General features: G+C 42.6%; 1 protein-coding gene and 1 pseudogene across 3 annotated transcripts in view; both read right to left on the reverse strand.

Annotated features, from left to right (window-relative positions):
- Positions 1–2,361: 2,361 nt before the first annotated feature.
- LOC122481252 lies at positions 2,362–3,482 on the reverse strand (annotated as a pseudogene).
- A 3,524-nt stretch (positions 3,483–7,006) lies between these two features.
- The window catches only part of EPB41L5 (erythrocyte membrane protein band 4.1 like 5), a 141,457-nt gene continuing 127,277 nt past the window's right edge, over positions 7,007–21,186 (reverse strand). For 2 of the 3 annotated variants that reach the window (XM_043576567.1, XM_043576565.1), the window contains exons 23-25: positions 17,311–17,352; positions 16,812–16,942; positions 7,007–11,649 (exon numbers count right to left, since the gene is read on the reverse strand). In XM_043576567.1, coding sequence (XP_043432502.1) covers positions 11,583–11,649; positions 16,812–16,942; positions 17,311–17,352 — 240 coding nt within the window. In that variant the 3' untranslated portion in view covers positions 7,007–11,582. The remainder of the gene's footprint in view (positions 11,650–16,811; positions 16,943–17,310; positions 17,353–21,186) is intronic. The other variant, XM_043576566.1, reaches the window with a different exon arrangement.

The following is a 21,186-nucleotide window of genomic DNA, read 5'->3' on the forward strand; positions in this document are numbered from 1 at the left end:
ATGCCGTTCTGTGTTAATGGAGATGATCATTTTTTTTTCTTTCATTCTATTAATGTGTTGTATCACACTGGTATTTTAGTGTTGAACCACCTTGTATTCCTGGGATAAAACCCACCTGGCTTGGGGCGCCTGGGTGGCACAGTCGGTTAAGCGTCCGACTTCAGCCAGGTCACGATCTCGTGGTCCGTGAGTTCGAGCCCCGCGTCAGTCTCTGGGCTGATGGCTCGGAGCCTGGAGCCTGTTTCCGATTCTGTGTCTCCCTCTCTCTCTGCCCCTCCCCCGTTCATGCTCTGTCTCTCTCTGTCCCAAAAATAAATAAACGTTGAAAAAAAAATTAAAAAAAAAAAAACCCACCTGGCCATGGTGTATAACCATTTAATATGCTGTTGGATTCAGTTTATTAGTATTTTGATGAGGATTTTGCATCTATATCCATCAGGGATATTGGTCTGTAATTTTCTTTTCTTGTGGTATCTTAATCTGGGGCAATGGAGGAAGGAGTTCCAAAACTCTGAGCAGAACCAAGAAGGCGGCTCCAGAATATCTGGAAGCAGGACTATCAGCCTCATTGGGTCAGCATGGCCTCGGGGACCACTGAGGAGGGCACTGTTGGCATGGAATTTCCGTGCAGGCAGAATTGTTGTGGAAGATGCTCTTTGCTGTGTACTGAACATCTAATAGGGACCCTAGCACATAGTAGATGCTCAGTCAATAATCGTTGAGTGAACTGATGAACACAAAGTTGGAGAAGTTCAGAAGAATACATCCAGTATGATTCTATTTATGTGAAATTCAAAAGCAGGCAAATCTAAACTCTGCTATTTAGGGATGTGTACCTAAAGGGATGTGTTACCTTTGTGGGTAGGGAGGGGGCTGGGAAGGGATCTGGGCAGACCGGCTAGGTTTGCCAATGTTCTATTTCTTGACTGTGGTGCTGCAGCGCCCCCCTGTGGAACTGGTGGGGAGAGCCATTTAGATGCAGGCAGCTCTTGAATGACAGGAAGTGTCAAGGCAGAGGTCAAAGGGCTCAAGACACAGCCCTCAGCTTGATAAGGGAGCAGAGGGTCCCAAGACCAAATCAACCAAGTCTTCCTAAGGAGCTGGGCCTATGTTCTGGCCCTGCCTGAGATAAGCCGGCACACCTGGGTCCATACCCTGACTGGGACAAGTGTACCAGCTATGGCCTAGACACACTGCTTACCAAGCCCTGCAACACACACACACACACACACACACACACACACACACACACACGTCCAGAGGTCACTAATAGGATACCCATTCGCTGGTGTCTTAGGGAGACAGCCCTCGTGGGGAGGCTGTGTATCAAAGGCGATAACCTCCACACCCTAGTGAGCACTGATACTCTTGGACCGAGTTCCAAGAAGGCAAGTTCAGTGCTTCCTGGGGAGCTCAGAGGCAGGAAGGACAGATCCTGGGTCTGGGGAAGTGCAGGGTTGGAAAAGGTTTCACAAAGCAGGCCACGCTCACCCCTGGAGCTCTGTGAGATAGCTTTACATGATATGCAGATAGACTGCTTTCCTTTTACTGCACATTAGCAAAACTATAAATAACCATCCCATCACAAGTGTGATTTACATTTTAGGATAAGCCCATGTAAAAGCAGGTGGGTAAAAATAATGTTAAAGGAAGTTCTAAGTAACACACAAATGTGGCAACATTGTGGTCTGTTAATACAGTGAGCGACAGGTTGTCCCGATGCGCCTGGGACTTTCCCGGTTTTAGCACTGAAAGTCCAATGTCCCAGGAACCCCCTTGTCCCAGGCAAACCGGGACAATTGGTGACCTGTGTGTGAAGGCCTGAGGTTTGGGATATGCTGAATTCAGGCGTAGAGTCATCCAGACCTGGTTCAAGTCCTGGTCCAACACCCACTGGAAGCCAGACTTCTGGTTCTTCGTAAGACCACAGAGGTTGTAAGGAGTAAATGGGAAAACCTGAATTAAGGATCAAGTGCAGCCCATGGAACATAGTAGGTGCTTAATGAGTTCAGCATTCATTTGACTTTTTTTTTTTTTATAATAAAAATTTTGACAGTTTTATGCAGGAACTACTGTAGTGTTTGGTCCAAGATGTGAAGTTACCATGTTCAAGAAACCGGGAGGGGGGTGTGAATCACTCTATAAACTAACAAGAGTATGTGACAGGAAGAATGCACACATTATAATAGAAATCTTGTCTATATATAGTAGTTGCTTCAAAAAGTCATTTGGGGGGCACCTGGGTGGCTCAGTCGGCTAAGCGTCCAACTCTTGGTTTCGGCTCAGGTCATAATCTCACAGTTTGTTACTTCCAGCCCCGTGTTAGGCTCACTGCTGTCAGCACAGAGCCCACTTTGGATCCTCTGTCTCCCTCTCGCTCTCTAACTAAATTAGCATTAAAACAATTTTTTTAAGCCATTTGTTCTTCTCTTGGCTTGTAAAAATGGTGTTCTGGGTTTCAGGGCAAGTTAACAAACTTCAGCTCTTTGGTGTGGCAGGTATTTTGTTCTCACCCTCCAGTTCTTCCACCCCAGCCTGTGCCATGAGGTCTGCAACATTTTTCTCCAGGTTGTCAATGTGACTACTCATGTTACCAATTCTTCCAATGACCTGGTCAGACATGGTCTGAAAGGTATCTTGCATCTGTTGCAGGAGTGCGTCTGCACCTTGAGGTGAGATCTCACACGGTCTTGAGGTCAGTCTCGGCCATCTCCCCAGTTCCCAGCTTTCATTCAACAAACATTTGAGCACCAACTGCGTGCCCGGAAGCACGCCGGGTACCCCAGATGCAGCAAGGGAGGAACCTGTATTATCAGGAAGGCAGTTAACAAGTAACTCACACAGGTGCTGACAGTGGAGATGGGCTGATGTTGGAGCGCACGTTGGGGGGTTGGACATCTGGAGGAAGTGATGTGCAACCTGGGCCCTCAATGAGAAGCCTCAGGGCACGGGGCCCGGGGCCCAGGGCCACGGAGTTCCCAGCAGGAGGGAAGGCCCAGTCATGAGAGTGAGTACAGGCCACCCAAAGGAGTGGAAGCTAGCAGCACAGCTGGAGGCCGTGCTGTGGAAGCCAGCAAAGGAGTTTGGATGCTGTGTTCCGGGCAATTGGAAGCCATTACTGTTTTAGTGCTGAGGAGGAGCGTGACCTCATTTCTGGCTACAGTTGGAAAATGGATTCATCTGACGAAGGCAACTGCCTGATGCAAGTCAAGCCAGATGCTGACTTGGTCAAGGGGTGCAGTTGCAAAAATGAGGAGGCATTTCAGAGACAGACCCAGCAGGGCGTGAGGACTGAAAGAACATGGGAGGACAGAGAGAGGAATCAAGGGCAAGTCAACAACTCACTGAGACCAGGATCACTGAGAAGCAGAAGTTTGGGCACATGTGGGGGTGGGGAGCTTTGGGAGAACTACTTTAAGTGTGGCTTATGATACACTGAGTCTGAGGTACCCGAGTAACTTCCACATGGAGTCAGGAGCGGGGGGTGGTTCAGGCAGAGATATGGGTTGGAGATAGGGACTTGAGGGCCATGAGCACGTAGATGGGTTCTGGTATTTTTTTTTTAATTTTTTTAATGTTTTTATTCATTTTTGAGACAAAGAGAGACAGAGCATGAGCAGGGGAGGGGCAGAGAGAGGGGGAGACACAGAATCTAAAGCAGACTCAAGGCTCCGAGCTGTCAGCACAGAACCCGACACGGGGCTCAAACTCACGGAGTGTGAGATCATGACCTAAGCTGAAGTTGGACGCTCAACCAACTGAGCCACCCAGGCGCCCCGATGGGTTCTGGTATTAACTCATGTAACCTTCACCATACCACGAGGCAGGTACTAGTCTCCCATTTACAAAGCACAAGGCAGAAAGGCTGATGGCAGGGCTCTGATAGGGTACATTTTTATATTATTATAATTCAACATTTGGCCTAAAGTACTGTTCTTGACTATCCTAGGCTGAGAACTGTGTATGCCATCAGGCCTTCGTTACACAAGCATCTGTTGAGCTTGTACCGCTGGCCAGTGCTGCAGACAGCGGGGAGGGGAGCCATCAGTTGCCCAGGAGAATCCCTCCTTCTCTCTGCCCCTCTCCACCCCCAATACCTCCTCTGGCCAGATACTCCCATCCTGAGCAGGAGCTTCTGACCTGAGGATTCCTAACAGATCGATGAGCACGTGGAATTGTATGCAAAACTACCCACATGTCCAGATGTGTAAGAGTCCCTAACCTAAAACTGATTAAGAAGAACCAGTGGCATTATTCACAATAGCCAAGGAATGGAAACAACCTAAATGTCCATCAGTGGATGAATGGCTAAAGAAAATGAGTCATATATACAGTGGAATATTACTATTCAGCCTCGAGAAAGAAGGAAATCCTACCACTCGTGACAACATGGATGGAACTTGAGAGCGTTATGCTAAGTGAAATAAGGCAGATGGGGAAAGACACATATTGGATTCTATCACTTATATGTAGAATCTAAAAAAGGCAAACTCAGGAACAGAGAGTTTAAGAGTGGTTGCTGAGGGCTAGTGTAGGGAGAAATGGGGAGAGGTTGGTAAAAATGCACAAAATACAGCTATGAGTAAGATCTGAGGATCTAATAACGTAAAATGTTTATGATTCTTTCTTTTACAGGTTAAAGATTTTTGTACAGAAAAAAATAAATAAGAAACAATGGCAAACCATGTGAGAGCCCTGAGTGTCTGGTGGGACTTTCCCGTGAACACCTGTCCTGTTGGTTTGCCAGCTAGAAGATATTCAGAGCTCTTGAAAGGACAGAACCAGTGGGACTGGGGAGCACATGGTGAACATGGAGTGATCACTCCGAGGTAGGGCTACTGGCTGTAATCCGGAGAAGAGGAAGGGGCTGTTCCAGGACCTCTGAAGCCCTGAAGGATGGCAGAGGTATGTGGGTCATTCCAGGTCTGTGCTGTGGTTTTTTTCTGAGGAGACTTTGCTTGGAGCCATGGAGGTTTGACATGGATAAGCTTCTCCCGTGGGAATTCTGGAGCCAGGCAGGAAGGGCCTCAGAGGTGCTACAGAAAAGGTGACACTGTGCTCTGTGGCAACTCTGGCATGGGGAGCCAAGAGTAGCAGTGCTGAGGGAAGTGGGTGAGAGGAGGAGAGCAGGGAATTCCTACCCCTGACCCTACAACCAAGGGTCAGTTCCTTCCCTCTCTGGATCTCTTTTCTGATCTACGCATGGAAAACTGGGACCAGGTCATCCAGCAATTCTACTCCCCCTCCAACATCCTAATTTCCTGACTTGAGAGCATGAGCGAGCTCTGATCTATGCATGATGCACTTGGAGGCGTGAAGGGTGCACTATGGGAAGCTAGGGAGTGGCCGCCAGGGCCCACGAGGGCATGGGTGACCCTGCTGTGGAGACAGGGTCTCTCTGCACCCCTGAGGGTCTCTCCTCCATGATGGAACCTTGGAACCTAAGCAAGTTGGGTTGAACATCTGCTGGGACAAATCACCTTAAGCCACCACACTGCCCCCAAACCAACACTGAGCTCGTTTTCTTGGGCCTTACTGACCTGAGTGCCCTTCATGCCCCTCCTATCTTTCCTTGGTACTGACCACAAAAGCCCTTTCTGTGTGGCATGCTGGGTTCATTTTTTTTTAATGTTTAATATTTGAAGAACAGAAATAACATTAGAATACATGTTTTTGGAGTATAAACGTAACAATTTCTTTTAAAAGTGCAAGCCCTGGGGCGCCTGGGTGGCTCAGTCGGTTGAGCGTCCGACTTCGCTCAGGTCACGATCTCACGGTCCATGAGTTCGAGCCCCGCATGGGGCTCTGTGCTGACAGCTCAGAGCCTGGAGCCTGCTTCAGATTCTGTGTCTCCCTCTCTCTCTGGCCCTCCCCCCATTCATGCTCTGTCTCTCTCTGTCTCAAAAATAAATAAATGTTTAAAAAAAATTTTTTTTTTTTTAAAAAGTGCAAGCCCTATATCTCCAAGGCTTAAAAGAGCAATTATCCAGCTGCAGTCTACTCTCCTGAATTTTGTTTTTCCTTCATATTTTAACCAATATATATATACATACATACATGTATGTATGTGTGTGTGTGTGTGTGTGTGCATGTGCGTGTGCGTGTGTGTGTATAGATTGTCTTGGTAGCCCAGTAACCATTCCCTTCCCTCTGGGGACTCACAGCCTTCCCAGGTGTCCTGCCGTCCCCAACTCAAGGTGCCAGGAGGTACCCTCTGCTGGTCAGGCAGCAGGCAGACCGTCCCTGCCGTTGCCAGAGAAGGAGTCCGCATTTGCACCCATCGTCTCACCTTCTTATTGGTCAGAGAACTCTCCAGATCTTCCCAAGGAGTCACTCTGCCCACATTAGAGTGACTTTGGTTGCTTATTGCCAAATCTCTTTGAGAGCTTCCAGCACAGGTGATGGAGCCCAGGTTCCTGCCTCTCTCTGCAAATCTCATCAGAACCTAATTGAAGCTCCTTGGTTTCCAAGGCCAATTGCTGTCTGTCTTCTGGGCGGAAGGGAGAGGAGGGGAGCAGGGAAGAGAATGGTCTCAGGAGTCTCGCTCAGACTGTCTGTCCAGCAGCAAGGTTCTTCCCTGGGGTGGCGTGACAGAAGACACCTACCGCCCTGTACCAGACGCTGCTCCACGTACAAGGTACCACCCTGTCCCAGACAACGGAAATGAGGCGCAGGCTTCTGAAATAATTTAAGGTTTCCTGTATTGAGTAGAGCTGTGTTTCTGCTGTACCCTGTGGCTTCTGGAATGGCCACTGTGGCTTCCAGGATGTGCTGGGAAGGACCAATGAGGTTTTTCCAACTCTGAAAGTGCCTCTGCTCCCAAATTTGGAGCGCTCGTACTAAAATGAACACAGAGAGCGGTGCTGCAGCTCCTCCCGTTCACTGCTTCCACTCGCTCCCTCGCTTTCCTACTAATAGCAGCTCTAACAATCGTGCTGCAGACAGAAAACGGGCACCATGTAGGTATTACACTTCCAAAAAACTGAACAGCTCGTAAAAACAGAAATGTTTCACAAAAGCTTTATTTGTGGTCACATCTACGGTTGTCATGTCAGTATACAAACAACTCAGTTCAGTGCAGTGCTTCTAATACAAGTCATATAAAGCTGTGGAACACAATGAATAGTGCACTTGATATAAAAATAAATTACACTTTAAAAGCTACTGCAAAGCTTTACATATATAAAAAGTAAACACAAAATAGTTAGTGAGGTCCTTTAAACTGTCTATCATACCCAGGTAAGAAAATTTATTTATGAAAATAAAAAGAGCAAGGGATCTGTACTAAAACACCTCCCTGATAAAAAGAAATCCTGGGAAGTGACTGAATTATTATCTCAAGCAATGTGATAAAGAGAATCACGTATCCTATCTTAAAAGTGGAAATAATTCCGGCTCTGGCACATGTTCACACGGCAGACTTAAGCTCAGGACAAATTTCTATAATCCAAACAAGTCTCCTCATCCTGAAGGCTAATAGATAGGAAAAGCTTCCAACTTTTGTCCGATCATTCAAAAACCAGAGTGTTTGAATTTTTGAGAGGAAAAAGGGACAAATGATACAGAAATGTCCATTCTTCAACTGCAGAAGACTCCAGGTTTCTAAGCAACCAAAAGGCTGAAGGCAAGATTAATGAGAAAGTGGGCAGGCCTCACAAAGACGCTCAGAGCTGGGAGACCCACGACCACCCTGTCCATGCAAATGAGGACGCCAACGTCCAGAAACGTCAGGGGCCTCCCAGCGGCGGACGATGCTGCAGAACCTACCTGAACACTTGCCTGACTCCCAGGGAGCCATGCTGCCACTCCACGAAGCTTGAAGTTGGAAGTAGCACCTGTTTTTGTAAATGAACTTCCCTGGAACACAGCCGGCCGATGCATTCCCTACTGTTTTGCTGCTTTTGTACAACAACGGCACTGCTGAGCAGTAAAGTATTACCTCAGCTCTTTACAGAAAAACTTTGCTCATGCCTGCTCTAAATGAGGAGACAAGAACTTTGCTTCTCAGGACCCTTACTTATGGAACAATATGGAAGATTTTTCTCTATGTAAGAGACTGTCAAATAATCCTGCTCTAAAATGGTCTCTGAAGCAACACCTGAACTTTCATTCTAGGGCTTATGTAAGAGAAGACAGAGGTGCCGGTTTTAGCCAAAATTGGGAAGCATGAGAGAAGGAGCAGTCAAGACGCAAGGGACAACCCAGGGCTTTCATCCTTGATTGTCCACAGAACTTCCGTGATTATGCAAAAGCAGATAAAGGTGAAAACAGACAGCAGGCTGTAAGAAATATTTTTAAGTAGAATTTTTCCTAAAACAATATAAACATCTTAAGAAAGCTGCTCAGGGAATGTCTGAATTTATCAAGCTCAAAGGAATCTGCTCATTCCTTTACTCAGCAGCGCTTCTAGAAGGGCAGGCGCGGGAGAACGGTGCCCCCTTCCAGTGTCTCCAAGAGTGCTACTGTGACAGCAGGGAGAAACAGGGTCTCATTTTGAAGAAGAGTTGAGGGCAGAAAGCTGAAGCCTACAATCTGATTTTAAGCCCCCAAACCACCTCTCCCTTCCCTGCCCGGACTGTCACATGGCCTGACTTGAGATTCCTGTCCTTTCTGCTCCCCCAAGGCCGGCAGCAGGCACCTGCTGCATGGCTCTGTACTCAGTGTCTCTGGGGCGGGATACACGGCAAGCCCAGAGACGGAGCAGCGGCCGCAACCCAGTCTCGGGGAGCCCCTCAGACCCTCGAGACGCCTCAGGACAACACAAGAAGGCCTGCCACCCTCTCGGCGCCGGCCCCTCCGCTCCCAGTCACAAGTGCCTTCATGGCTGACCCTAATGAGTTACTGGAGTCCAGGGTGGAACTGGAAACTCTGGGAAGAAAGTAACCACAGAGAAGCTGAGCCTGTGGCTAACAGCCTCCTGTTATTTGTTGCCAATCTGGGTCTGTTATCTCAGCTCTAAATCACCTCCGAGCTACTTTCAAAGGGAAGAACACTAACAGCTTTCTAGCTGGAGCGCTCAAATCAACTATTGTTCTTGCTCTCTTTTCAAACATGTTCACATAGTTATAACGTTGCCAGTATTTCTTTTTAGCTGTATTTACTAAGGTGCATGGGAACCTCATTCTAGATAGAGAAAAACTTCCTGCCCACCCAGCTGTCATTGGGAACAGCCACTGGGGTTCTTTGAGCTCACCTGAGGATCCGAGCTTCAGTTAGTTTATCCGAGGATTCAGATGTGCAGGTGGGTTTTAATCTTTTGCAGTGGAAGACTGAGCCCTGAAGGTCACCGACAGGCAGTGCCACCATAGCTGTAACCAGCCTGCCTTCTTATCCAGCATCACCTCAAATCCCTTCCTCTGCTCATATTCTTCACTGACTCACACATATATGCTTCTCTCTCATCACAGAGACGGACTTTCCCCTTCCCTCTCGGACACATTCACAGATATCCTGAGCCCTGCAGTTCTCTCCCCTCCACTCTCAGATAAGCAGAACGAGATCGCCGTCACAGCAACTCTGGGGAAGGCGGCAGCAGCAGACGTGACAGGGAAGTTATTCTACTTGACAGGCACCTACACTGTCAGGGCTAATTCATCATGAAAGTATAAACTTCCATGTTTACCACTTCATGCCAGGACAGAAGACAAAATTTGGCTTGAGGTTTAAATATAGTTTAAGGAAGTCTTTATCAATATTCTAACCAGCAAGAATACAGGTACCTGAAGACACAGAGGTTATAGACTATTTTTAACAACTTATTCCTCAATTTTAAACCGTTTAAAATGAGGCTGGTGCTCGCTCCTAAACTGGCTGGGAAGTTGAGGCCTTCCAAGTACCGCGGTTACAGGCACAACTTGAACCTTTCAGTACTTCCAGCACTGTCAGCACACTAGAAATCTGATGGCCAGTCCAGCATGTCCCCGGCTAGGCCCCTGGTTCTAGCTGTCACTTACAGCTGCGAGAAAATGTGTTTTACAATTAAGAATTGGCAAGAGCTCCACCAACGAAATTCACAAGCTTAGCACAATGGCTAAGAGGAGGAAGCCAGCAAGAAGCGCCAACTTTCTTTCCTTCACCAAAGTTGTTCCGTGCAAAAGTGGTTTCCAAACTCTACAGCTCCCTGGGAAACAGCACAAGATTAAAATTCCTGATCTTTCCAATCAGACAGTAGCACATGTTTGCCTGAGCACATGACTGTGCTACAGGGAACCCAGGACAGTCCAAACCACAGTTTTAAAGGTCACAAAACTGGATGTTCTTTTATGCTGAGCAACATAAATTAACACTCAATTATATACATAATACAGGGCAGAAAACTAAACATCAAATTCCAGGAGGTACGGTTTGATATCAACCCTTGATCACAGGGATTAACAACTATACCAAGATGGTTTCCACACTATCCTCATTCCCAGTAGCAATTGGGAATTCTTAAGTTTTAAAGCCAAAATAATAGTGTTTTTCTGGATGCTGGAATTGCAAGTGGTTATTTTTGCATCTTCGTTATTTTCTATATGAGCATGTACTACTTTAATATCCAGAATTTTTTTGTGTACCAAAAGTGACGAGGAACTTCTAGAAACTTTTTAAAATTAACACAAAATTCCTAACATAAGGTGAGACAGGAGTTCTTCCAGTATGCAGAGTAGTTTCAGACATGGTAGGTGTTCAAGAAACAAAATCCCCCTACTCCCTGATTCCCCATTTCTGTCCTGGTATTTTTGTTTTGTTTCATTGTCTTTAGTTGATGAGTTCTAACTTTATTTAGCCCATATTAAAAGGAAATGAAGTCTATGTCCAAACTGGTAGCAATGTGGGGAAGTGACTGCTATCTCCGTCCAGGCTGAAAAGTTACAGTCTATGTGTGTGGTGCATGTGAGTGTTTCCTATAGGGAAGCAGGGCTGAAGAAAAAATATATATATATGATGCAAAATACACACAGTTTATCTTAACCTTAATGTAAACTTGGGAGTATTAAGATAGCCAGTCCAGTAAGATGTTAAAAGTATGGGAGACACCTGGAAACCTTCTGTATTCTAAACTTCTTTTTAGTACTGTAATAATTGTAAACAAGCTAGGCCTTAATCTACCTACATAATGCCCTCATTAATTTCCTAAATTCCTGATTTCTAGGTATTCAATGGATAAGGGCAACTTCTCTAACAGGCATTCAGATCAAGGACACTTATCCTGATACTAGGGAGAGAAATAACATTCAAAAGGCTATTACTGACTATCAGAGACCTCTGGTTATGGAGGGGTTATGAACAATTACACCCACTAGATGGAGCCAAGAGTTTGAGGGAAACCACAGAGAAAGTAATTCTCGTTTTAAGAATTGACAACTTCAATACAATTACAGGTAGATACCCTCATTTGATCAAATACGTAGTGTAATTAAGCCCTTCCAGTTGGACGGAAAATGTTTTTCATTGAGTTGAAGTCTAATCTAGGTGAGCTTTTTTAACTCACAAGTAAGGACAAGCTCCTGAACCCAACACATTCCAGCGGAAATTGATTCCAGGACGGACAGCTGCAGAGTGCTGGGCATTCCAGTTATAAGTGAGAAGGAGCCAAACCCTCAGAGCTCAGTAGTCAGTAAACACTTCTGTTTCAAGATGGCTTCTTCGGCCAACGTTGGAACAGAGCTGAAAGGAAGAATGGGTTACTCATTATTCAGTAAAACCACTGGGGTGGGAACAACATGGATTTCTCCACGAGTGCTACATGGAGCAGGTTGACAGTGAAAAACCTAAAGTGACTATGCTGCAGCACCAAATTTAGCAATGAGACATTTACAGAAGGGAATTTTCTAGATAATTGATGCTTATTTCATCTTGAAATGAAATCTAAAGGTATCAATTTCCCCTACTTCCTTGAATAAAAGGTACCAAACACTTACTCATTTGTTAATGAGTCAGGGTTATTATGAATAGCAAGAACAATACTATGCAGAGCATGACAGCAACCCGCTCAAAAACTACCAAGGTAAGTGGGCACACGATTCTGTGCTTTACACAGATAGTCCCAGATGGCTGTGGCTCAGTTCCCACGGCAGGTAATCAGAGTTATGTGAAAAAGAAAAGGCTGTGGGCTCTGCATGAGTGCCCAACAGTTTCTGCCACAGCTGAAGAGCATGTACACAGATGCAAGGATGTAACGTCATCTATTTGGTTTCATGAAAACCTCAAAATAAACAGTACAGAGAACACAGTTTAACGTGGTGAAACTACTAACAAACTTTATACACGAAACAGCCATCATGCGCCACCTCCCTCATTTCTACTACACAGAGACAAACACTTTCAACAGTTTTCTTTTATTTCAGTATTTTCCTTCACTTTTCTGTGTCTCCGGGTCTCAAGATGTAGTCCCTGGAATTTGTTATAAATGCAGATTCTTAGGCACCACCGAGACATACGAATCACAGACTCTGAGGCTGGAGCCAGTAAGCTGTGTTTTAGTAAGTCCTCCAGGTGACTGTGATGCACAACTAGCAAGAGTCTAAGTGGCCTCTTTCTACAATGACTTCCTGTCATGGACTGGCAGGGCTTACCATTCTTATAGCCCACTCACCAGCTCCCCAATCCTCCCTTCCTATCTTTTCAACAGTTGTGGGAACAATTTTGATCACATAGATATTCAGTGTTGTAATCATTTCCACAATGTGGAGTATTTCCACAATTGACAGACGTATATTATGTTTTTTTCTTATACAATTCGTTGTTCCTGGACTAAAGAACTGCTTCCTTTTTTGTTGTGACTGTCTGATCAGTTTTCTGTACTTATTTCTAATTTGTCCCTAAGCTTGCAGATAGAACCACGGATCTCTTCACACTATGTTCAGACAGGTCATGTAATTGTTTAAACACTGGGGTAAGGCCATTTGTTTGTATTTTTTCTTAGTAATATCCTTCCTGGAACTCTATACCCCCCTCTTCAAATCTGTACAGAATCACTTCTAGACCTGCAGGGCAGCTGTTGCCTTGGAACTTCCCTCCACCTTCCTGCTGGTCAATTCCTGCACCGGTTTCCTGGGTCCCATGTCTTCTTGGATAATCATCTTATTTTGATGGAACACATCTCCAGTGAGTAAGCCCATTTGGGAAGTACATATTTTAGAGAAACTCTATGCTCATTCTAATCTCACATTTCATTGATAGTCTGGATATAAAAACCTAGGTATGGAGTGCCTGGGTGGCTCAGTTGGTTAAGTGTCTGACTTCAGCTCAGGTCATGATCTCATGGTCCATGAGTTCAAGCGCCCCATCAGGCTCTGTGCTGACAGCTCAGAGCCTGGAGCCTGCTTCAGGTTCTGTGTCTCCCTCTCTCTCTGCCCCTCCCCTGCTTGCATTCTCTCTCTCTCTCTCTCAAAAATAAACAAAAAAAATTTTTTTTAATCTAGGTGAAAAATAATTTTCCTCCTGAAATCTGAAGGCATTGCTCTATTATCTTCTTACTTTCAGCGAAGTCTGCTGTCATTCTGATTGCCAATCCTTTCACGTACTTTTTCCTCCCTCTCTGAAGACTTACATCCTCTCTTAACTCAGATATTCTGAATAGGAGTCCTTGGTGTTGTCTATTTTCATTCTCTGTGCTGGGTACTCAGGTCCGTTGAATCTAAAAACTCAAGTACTTGGGTTCTGAGAAATCTCCATTTCTTTTACAATTACTCTGTTCTTTTCGGATCTCTAATGATTCATATACTGGACTCCTTGGACCAATCCTCCAATTTTCTCTTCTGTCCTAATTTTCATCTTTTTGTTCTACTTTTTGGGAGAGTTCCTCAACGTATCTTCCACGCCTTCCTTAGATTTTATTTTTAACATGGTTAATAATTTCTAAGAATACTGCGTTTTTTCTTTCTCATTTCCTGTTACTGTTGCACGGATGCAGCATCTCCTCTCTCATGAAACTATTGTTTTGTGAAGTTTTTGATGTTCACATTCCTTTCTTTCCCCCGTTTCTTTTTCAGTTTACCTGTTCTAATTAATTTTCCCTCAGACATCTGATAATTTTTGGCCCTCTTCGCACTTATGAAGGAAGCACCCATTCCTATTTAGAAGTGAAGCACTGGAATGCCATTTGGAAACTGTACACATAAGCACACTCCCTACACTAATGGGCTTGCAGTAGAGTCACCGGGCAGGTTTCCTGGCAATCTCATCGGGGCAGCCACAAAAGTTAGTCTCTGGGAGCCTTTTGTCTTTATTGGTCAGTTTCTCTAGAGAATAATCCTCTTATTTCTCAGCTGAAGACATTTTACTTGGCCAACAACATTCTGGAAGCTGAGAAAGAAGGAAGGTTGGCTGTCTCACCCTTCAGTGTACGGACTTTGAGTTACCTCTGCTTCAGCTCAGAGCCTTACTCTAAACAGAAACTCTTCACATCTGGAGGCCCTCTGGCCCAGCTCTTCCACAAAAAAACCTGCAGAATCATGCTGGCATGGGTGCAGTGAGGTTGGGGGGCGTCTATGCTATAATCTTTTCAACCAGTCCTCAGATTCTCAGCCCTACCTTCTGCCCCATCTTCACAAATACCTGGTACCTCCAATTCCTGAGCTCTTTCCGGGTTCTGCAGTGGAAATTGGCTGGCTTTTTTATTTTCTCAGTTTCCACCCCCTCCCCTTTTTAGGCCTAGATTTCATTTTTCCCTTCTCTGTGAAGTTGGTTACTATTATTTCTCTGCTTCCACAACCTGAAATCTTTCAACTGCTGTTGTCTTCTCCTCTATTCTTTGTTCTTGCGGTCTTATGCCTTTAAAGTAAAATTTTACACACAGCACCCAAAGTAAATCTGAATCTGTAGAGATGTGACCAGTCATCATTAAAAAAAAAAAAATTACTAATTATCACACATATTTATTGAAGTGCACATAGCATGAGTTTACAGCTTGATGATTTTTTGCAAATTGAACATACCTTTGTAACCAGCATGCAGATTAAAAAAAAACAAGAAGAAAACTGAATTTGTATTCCTCAGTGACTAGTCAGGTCACACACTGTCTTGTATGTTTACTGGCCATCTAGATATCCTCTTGTAAACTGCCCTATTCAAGTCTTGCCAATTTTTCTATTTAGCTATTTTTTTCTTATTGATTTACAATAGCTCTTTATATATTCTAGATAGGAGTCCTTTGTCAAAGACAGAGGGATAGAGATAAATGCAAAGGTGGAAGGAAGTGCAAATATTTTCTCTCATTCTGTGGCTTCCCTTTTTGAGATCTTCCAGTTACTTCTTTTGGCAAACAGAAGTTCTTGATATAACCCAAGTTATCATTTTTTTCCTGTATGATTAAAGATTTTTTGTGACCTGTTTAAAAAATCTTTTCTGAGTTCTAGGATGTTTGCTTATGTTTTCTTCTAAAAGCTTTATTATTATTTGATGTTTCACATTTAGATCTGAAATCCATCTAGAATGGATTTTTGTGTATGGTCTGAGGTTGGGTCAAGATTAATTTTTTCCCTCACGGATGTTTAATTTGTCCAGCTGATTTACTGACAGATCATCCAGTCTGTCAGTAGCACTGCATAGCACTGCACCACCCCTTTTTCACAAATGAGGTAACTATGTAGGTGTGGGTTTGTTTCTAGACTCTATTCTGTTCCACTGATTTATCTTTTTTTTTTTTTTGAGGTCTAATTGGCATATTAACATTATATTAGTTTCAGGTGCACTACTGTCATCTTTGATCTCTTTAATTCTTCTATGACTACTTTGTTTTGGGAAGGAGAGCAGACAATCTTCTTTCATCTGTAATTTTTAATTTACAAGTCCTTAAGAACGCATATTTTATTGTGTAAACTCAATTACAAAGCATTATCACCTGGTCCTCTACATGTAATCTCTATTTTTACAGTGGCAATTATTAGGCATATAAATGGTTAGAAAAATAACCTATTAAGATTGTATAAGGTGCTATTTGACAACTATACGTGAGTTCCCCAAGGCAAGTCCCATGTCTGTCTTATTCATTGCTGTCTTCAGTGCTGCCAAACCAGATAAAATCAAGGCCTGGTACATAACAGACATTCAATAAGTGTTTGCTGAGTGAGTGATTATATTAGACTGTGGAGATAAGAAAACGACTTAAAATGAAACTATCAACTTCTCTCAAGCTAATCAGCTCTAATAATTTTTTTCACTTAATTAGGAAACTTTTCTCTAGTTCGGAAAGCATCTACTTCAACTGACTTACACTCTCGGCATCCAAAGAAGATATGAGAAACAGACATAATCAGAAAAAAGTCCGAGGTGAGAACGAAAGCAATTGTACATCTTTTGCAAAAGAGGCACAGTTTTGGTCCTGACAACGAAAAGCTGAAGAACTACATGCCAAGCGAAAGGTCTTTTGAGTCCAGCTTCTGTTTGTGGCATGCGATATGCTGAAATAAGCTTGTAACAGGTGTCAGTACAAGGTGTGCCAGAGCCTCACCTTGGGAATCTCCTATCTCCCTCTTATCTGTGACTCTTCACCTTACTGATGGACAACATAACAGTTAAAGCATGAAAGGAAAAGATATAAATGAATTTTAAAGCAAATATAAATTTTTCAAGATAAGCCTAATAACATTTATGAAGATTTCATTAAAAAAACCTAGTAATAATAAGGCCTATTTCATAATTTTGTAGAAGACAAACTGACAAGAAAATAGAAAGAAACACTATTCTAAATAATAAACAAAAAAATTTACCCAGTTTCAATTAAGTTGAATTAAAGAAGATCTGACATTACTGCTATAAATATATTAATTTTATTATTTTTTCCTAACAGATGCCTAAGAATTGCAATGGAGAAATAATTTCCTCACCTGGTCACAGCATCCACCAAGAATGGTGCCGGGGCAGAAATCAGGGAGGCTGCTTCTCTATTATCATGTCCCTCCTTCCCCGCCAAGGACGGCACGCTTCCTGCCAGTCCATCAGAAAGAACACGGCTCTGCTGAGGGAGAAGACAAGGCATGTAAGCAGGGCTGACAATGCCCACCCGGGCGTCAGCCCTTCAGCTCCGAGTCATCTTCTCTAATGATTATGGTCATAAGTAAGAGCATCCTGATGGTCATGGCTGTTTGGGTTTGTTTTTTTACCATCTTTCACCTCAGATTTTTATTTCTGTTTTTGTCAGCATCCTTAGTGAGCATTTACAAATAGAAAAATTAAATCACTAGTTTGAAGCTATTAAGTCCAGTTAACAGAACTCTGGGAATGCCCCCACATTTTTAGGGAAAAGCAAGAACCTGGTTTTCCTCAGGCTTTAGCTTTACTCTGACAGGGCAACCAAAAGAACAACCGCCAATGTCATTCACTCACCGGCACAATCCACCGTGGTGTGATCATGGATGTTGAAGATACCTAAAATAAATGTTATATATGTGTTTACTTTTAGGGAGGTCTGATTTTCATAATCATTCTCATAATGCTTTCTTCTACTATGAAATGCACAGTTCTTAATGGTTCCCCCTAAGCTGACACGCACTTTGAATCCAAGATCCTTTTCTATGACACAGATGCCATACTCACCACTTAAGAGGGAATCTCTTTAATTTAAAAATGTTCTACTCCAAGAATTCTGTTTCTACTTTCAGTTCCTTATTAATGGACTTCCCTCACTCCCCAACCCTGGCATCCAGTTTAACATTTTATTTTCTGACATTTCAGTTCATTGCAAACAATCATAGCCTTCTTGGTAGCATCCTGAACAGTGGATTGCGACTAATCCAAATTAATAGCACAAAAGACGTACACAGAAAAACAAATCTGTTTATATACAGGTCATTCCCTGATTATCATGCACACACAAACATTCATACTGCTCCTGACTCACAGGGTCTTTGTTACATTCTTTTTAATGTTTAATTTTCTAGATCTTACTTCTATGTGTAGAATTACAATTTCATGAACTCTTCCTATTTTATACAAAATCAGACTAGTCCCTAGACTGGTGGCCTTAGATCCTGATAGGAAAAAATTAACATAAGTCCAGGTCTTATTAATAAGTTAGGTGACCACCAGAAGAACAAAAATACAACGTAAGACTTTCCCATCAATATAAAGTAAATGTACTTTTATCACAGGAAATAAAAAGGACAGAGAAAGAGAAAGACTACATGGTAAAGGTAAACAAAAAAATGGTTTGGCAGAAACACATCCTATAATAACCATAATTACAGTAAATATAAATGGATTAAACTCCATTTATATAACATATAAATGTATCTATGTATATAATATGTACACAATATATAAATTTATATATCTATATAAACTCCATTCAAGTAAGACTTAAAAAACAAGATAAAAGGGCGCCTAGGTGGCTCAGTCAGTTAAGTGTCTGACTTCAGTTCAGGTCATGATCTTACGGTTCATGGGTTCGAGCTCTGTGCTGACAGCTCAGAGCCTGGAGCCTGCTTCTCATGTCTCCCTCTCTCTCTCTGCTCCTCTCTGTCCATGCTCTGTTTCTCTCTCTCTCTCTCTCAAAATAAATAAACAACAACAACAAAAAAAACAAGATGCAGCGAACTGTTGTTCACAAAGGTTCACTTAAAACCAACAGATACAAAAAGGCTAAAAATAAAAGCACAGGAGGTTATACACTAAGCAATATAAACTTAAAAAGAAAGCTACGGTGTCAATTTTGTATCAGTCACAAAGGAAATTAAGATAAAAAAAAGGGGCAAAGAAGGACACTTTAAAGTGCTCAAAGGAGTTTGAGAAAGTTTAATTACTGTTAATATACGTGCACCTCACAGCATATCTTCAAAATACACCAACAACTGACAGATTTAGCAATAGATGAGAAGTGAATTAATCACTAATTGATACAGGCATGAAACACACTCTAGAAACTGACAGAATATTAAAGAGAATCAGCAGATTGACTAATGAATGAATTCAGCAACTCTGTTAGACACAAAATTAACTTATAAATTCAACTGTAAAAAATTAAATACCATTCACGGTATCAACAAAATTGTAACAAAACTATAAAGTCTTTAGGACTTAACCTGCAACTTAAGAAGACTTATAGAGAACATTTATAGACTCAAATAAAGATGAGAGAAAACACAAGTATCGTGTTCATGAAAATGAAAAGATTTTACAAAAGTGCCAGGTTTTTTTTTTCTCAAAATAATCTATAAATTTAATATAAACTGCATTAAAATGCCAGCAGAATTTTGGGGAAAATCTGCCATACTGATGCTGAAATTTATAAGAACACACGAGATATCAGCACAAAGCCAGAGTAATAAACACAACGGTGGTAGAGCAGAAAGACAGAGCCCACTGGATCAGAAACACACCAACTGGGAAAGGATGGATTATTTAGTAGATAATATTGGGAAAATTGGATCTTTATATGGATGAATGCAAATTTGGGTCATATCGAAACCACAACTGACCTCCTCCCCCAAAACTTCAAACTATTCAAACGGATTAAAATCTCAGTGTGAAAGGTAAAATAAAATTAAAGCTAACAGAAAAGAATACCTTTCATCTCAGGGGATGGGGTGGCAGATGCGGAAGGTTTTTTTCAAACCCTACACCCCAAACAATGAGAAAAAATGAAGAACGAATGGCATCAGAATAAAAGGTTTCTGGGGCGCCTGGGTGGCGCAGTTGGTTAAGCGTCCGACTTCAGCCAGGTCACGATCTCGCGGTCCGTGAGTTCGAGCCCCGCATCAGGCTCTGGGCTGATGGCTCAGAGCCTGGAGCCTGTTTCCGATTCTGTGTCTCCCTCTCTCTCTGCCCCTCCCCCGTTCATGCTCTGTCTCTCTCTGTCCCAAAAATAAATAAACGTTGAAAAAAAAAATTTAAAAAAAGAATAAAAGGTTTCTGTTCAGTCAAGGCTATACACCTATTTTACTCAACCATCTCCACAGTGATAGACATAGCTTGCCTCAATCTCCTCGCTACCTGCTAAAATGACACAGTGATAAAAATGCCTCAGATGTGTTAATACACAGATTATGAGAAAATATTTTTAATATCTAAGACTGACATATGATTAACAACTAGACTGACTATACAAGAAATTCCTGAAATCATCAGGGAAAAGACAGGAAACCTGATAGAAAAATGGGTAAAAGAAATGAATAGGTGACTCACTCACAGGGGAAACTTAAATCAGCAATAAAACAATGGAGGAAATATACCATTTAACTCATGTGAACTGTAACAATGAGACAAACCCATAAAGATGGAACATATTAGACAATCAGATAAAATGCAGTGTAAGGAAAAACTGGTAGGAATGTAACTGTGGGAGCCATTCTGGGGCCAGAGAGCAATATCCAGTATTCATATATGCACGCAATTCAGCAATACTACTTGTGGGTATTTATCCCACATTCTCCCACAGTACCTTCAAAGAAATGTGAAGTTGTTCTTTGAAGTTACATTAGTTGCAGGTGTACAATATAATGATTCAACAATTCTATACATTTCTCAGAGTTCATCAAGGTAAGTGTACTCTTAATCCCCTGCACCTACGTCACCCATCCACCCACCCAACTCCCCTCTGGTGGCCACCAGTTTGTTCTCTGTATTTAAGAGTCTGTTTTATTATTTGTCTCTTTTTCCTCTGTTGATTTGTTTGGTTTCTTAAATTGCACACATGAATAAAATTATATGGTATTTGTCTCTGTCTCCCTTATTTCACTTAACATTATGCCCTCTAGCTCCATCCATGTTGTTGCAAATGGCAAGATTTCATTCTTTTTTATTACTAATATTCCATTGTATGTATATACCACAACTTCTTTATCCATTCATGTAATATCAGTCGATATTTGGGTTGCCTCTATATCTTGGCTATTATGAATAATGCTGCAATAAACATATGGGTGCACAGATCTTTTTGAATTACTGTTTTCATTTTCTTTGGGTAAATACCCAGGAGTGGAATTACTGGATCATATGGTGATTCTATTTTTAATTTTTTGAGGAACCTCCATACTGCTTTTAGCAGATGTTTATCTAAATAAATATATGAAAGGTTCCTGGAAGGACACATAGCAAATACAGTAGAATGGGTGCCTCGGAGGAAAAGGGGAATGGAAGTCAGGAATGGAGGCCAAAGGAAAACAAAAGAAGACAAACAAAAGAAGACCTGCATGGACCTAAGAAGATAGTCTGCTGTGGCCTGAGAGAGATAATTTGGGCATCTGACTTAAAAAAAATTGGATA

The sequence above is a fragment of the Prionailurus bengalensis genome, chromosome C1 (genome assembly GCF_016509475.1).
Source record: "Prionailurus bengalensis isolate Pbe53 chromosome C1, Fcat_Pben_1.1_paternal_pri, whole genome shotgun sequence".
Lineage (NCBI taxonomy): Eukaryota > Metazoa > Chordata > Mammalia > Carnivora > Felidae > Prionailurus > Prionailurus bengalensis.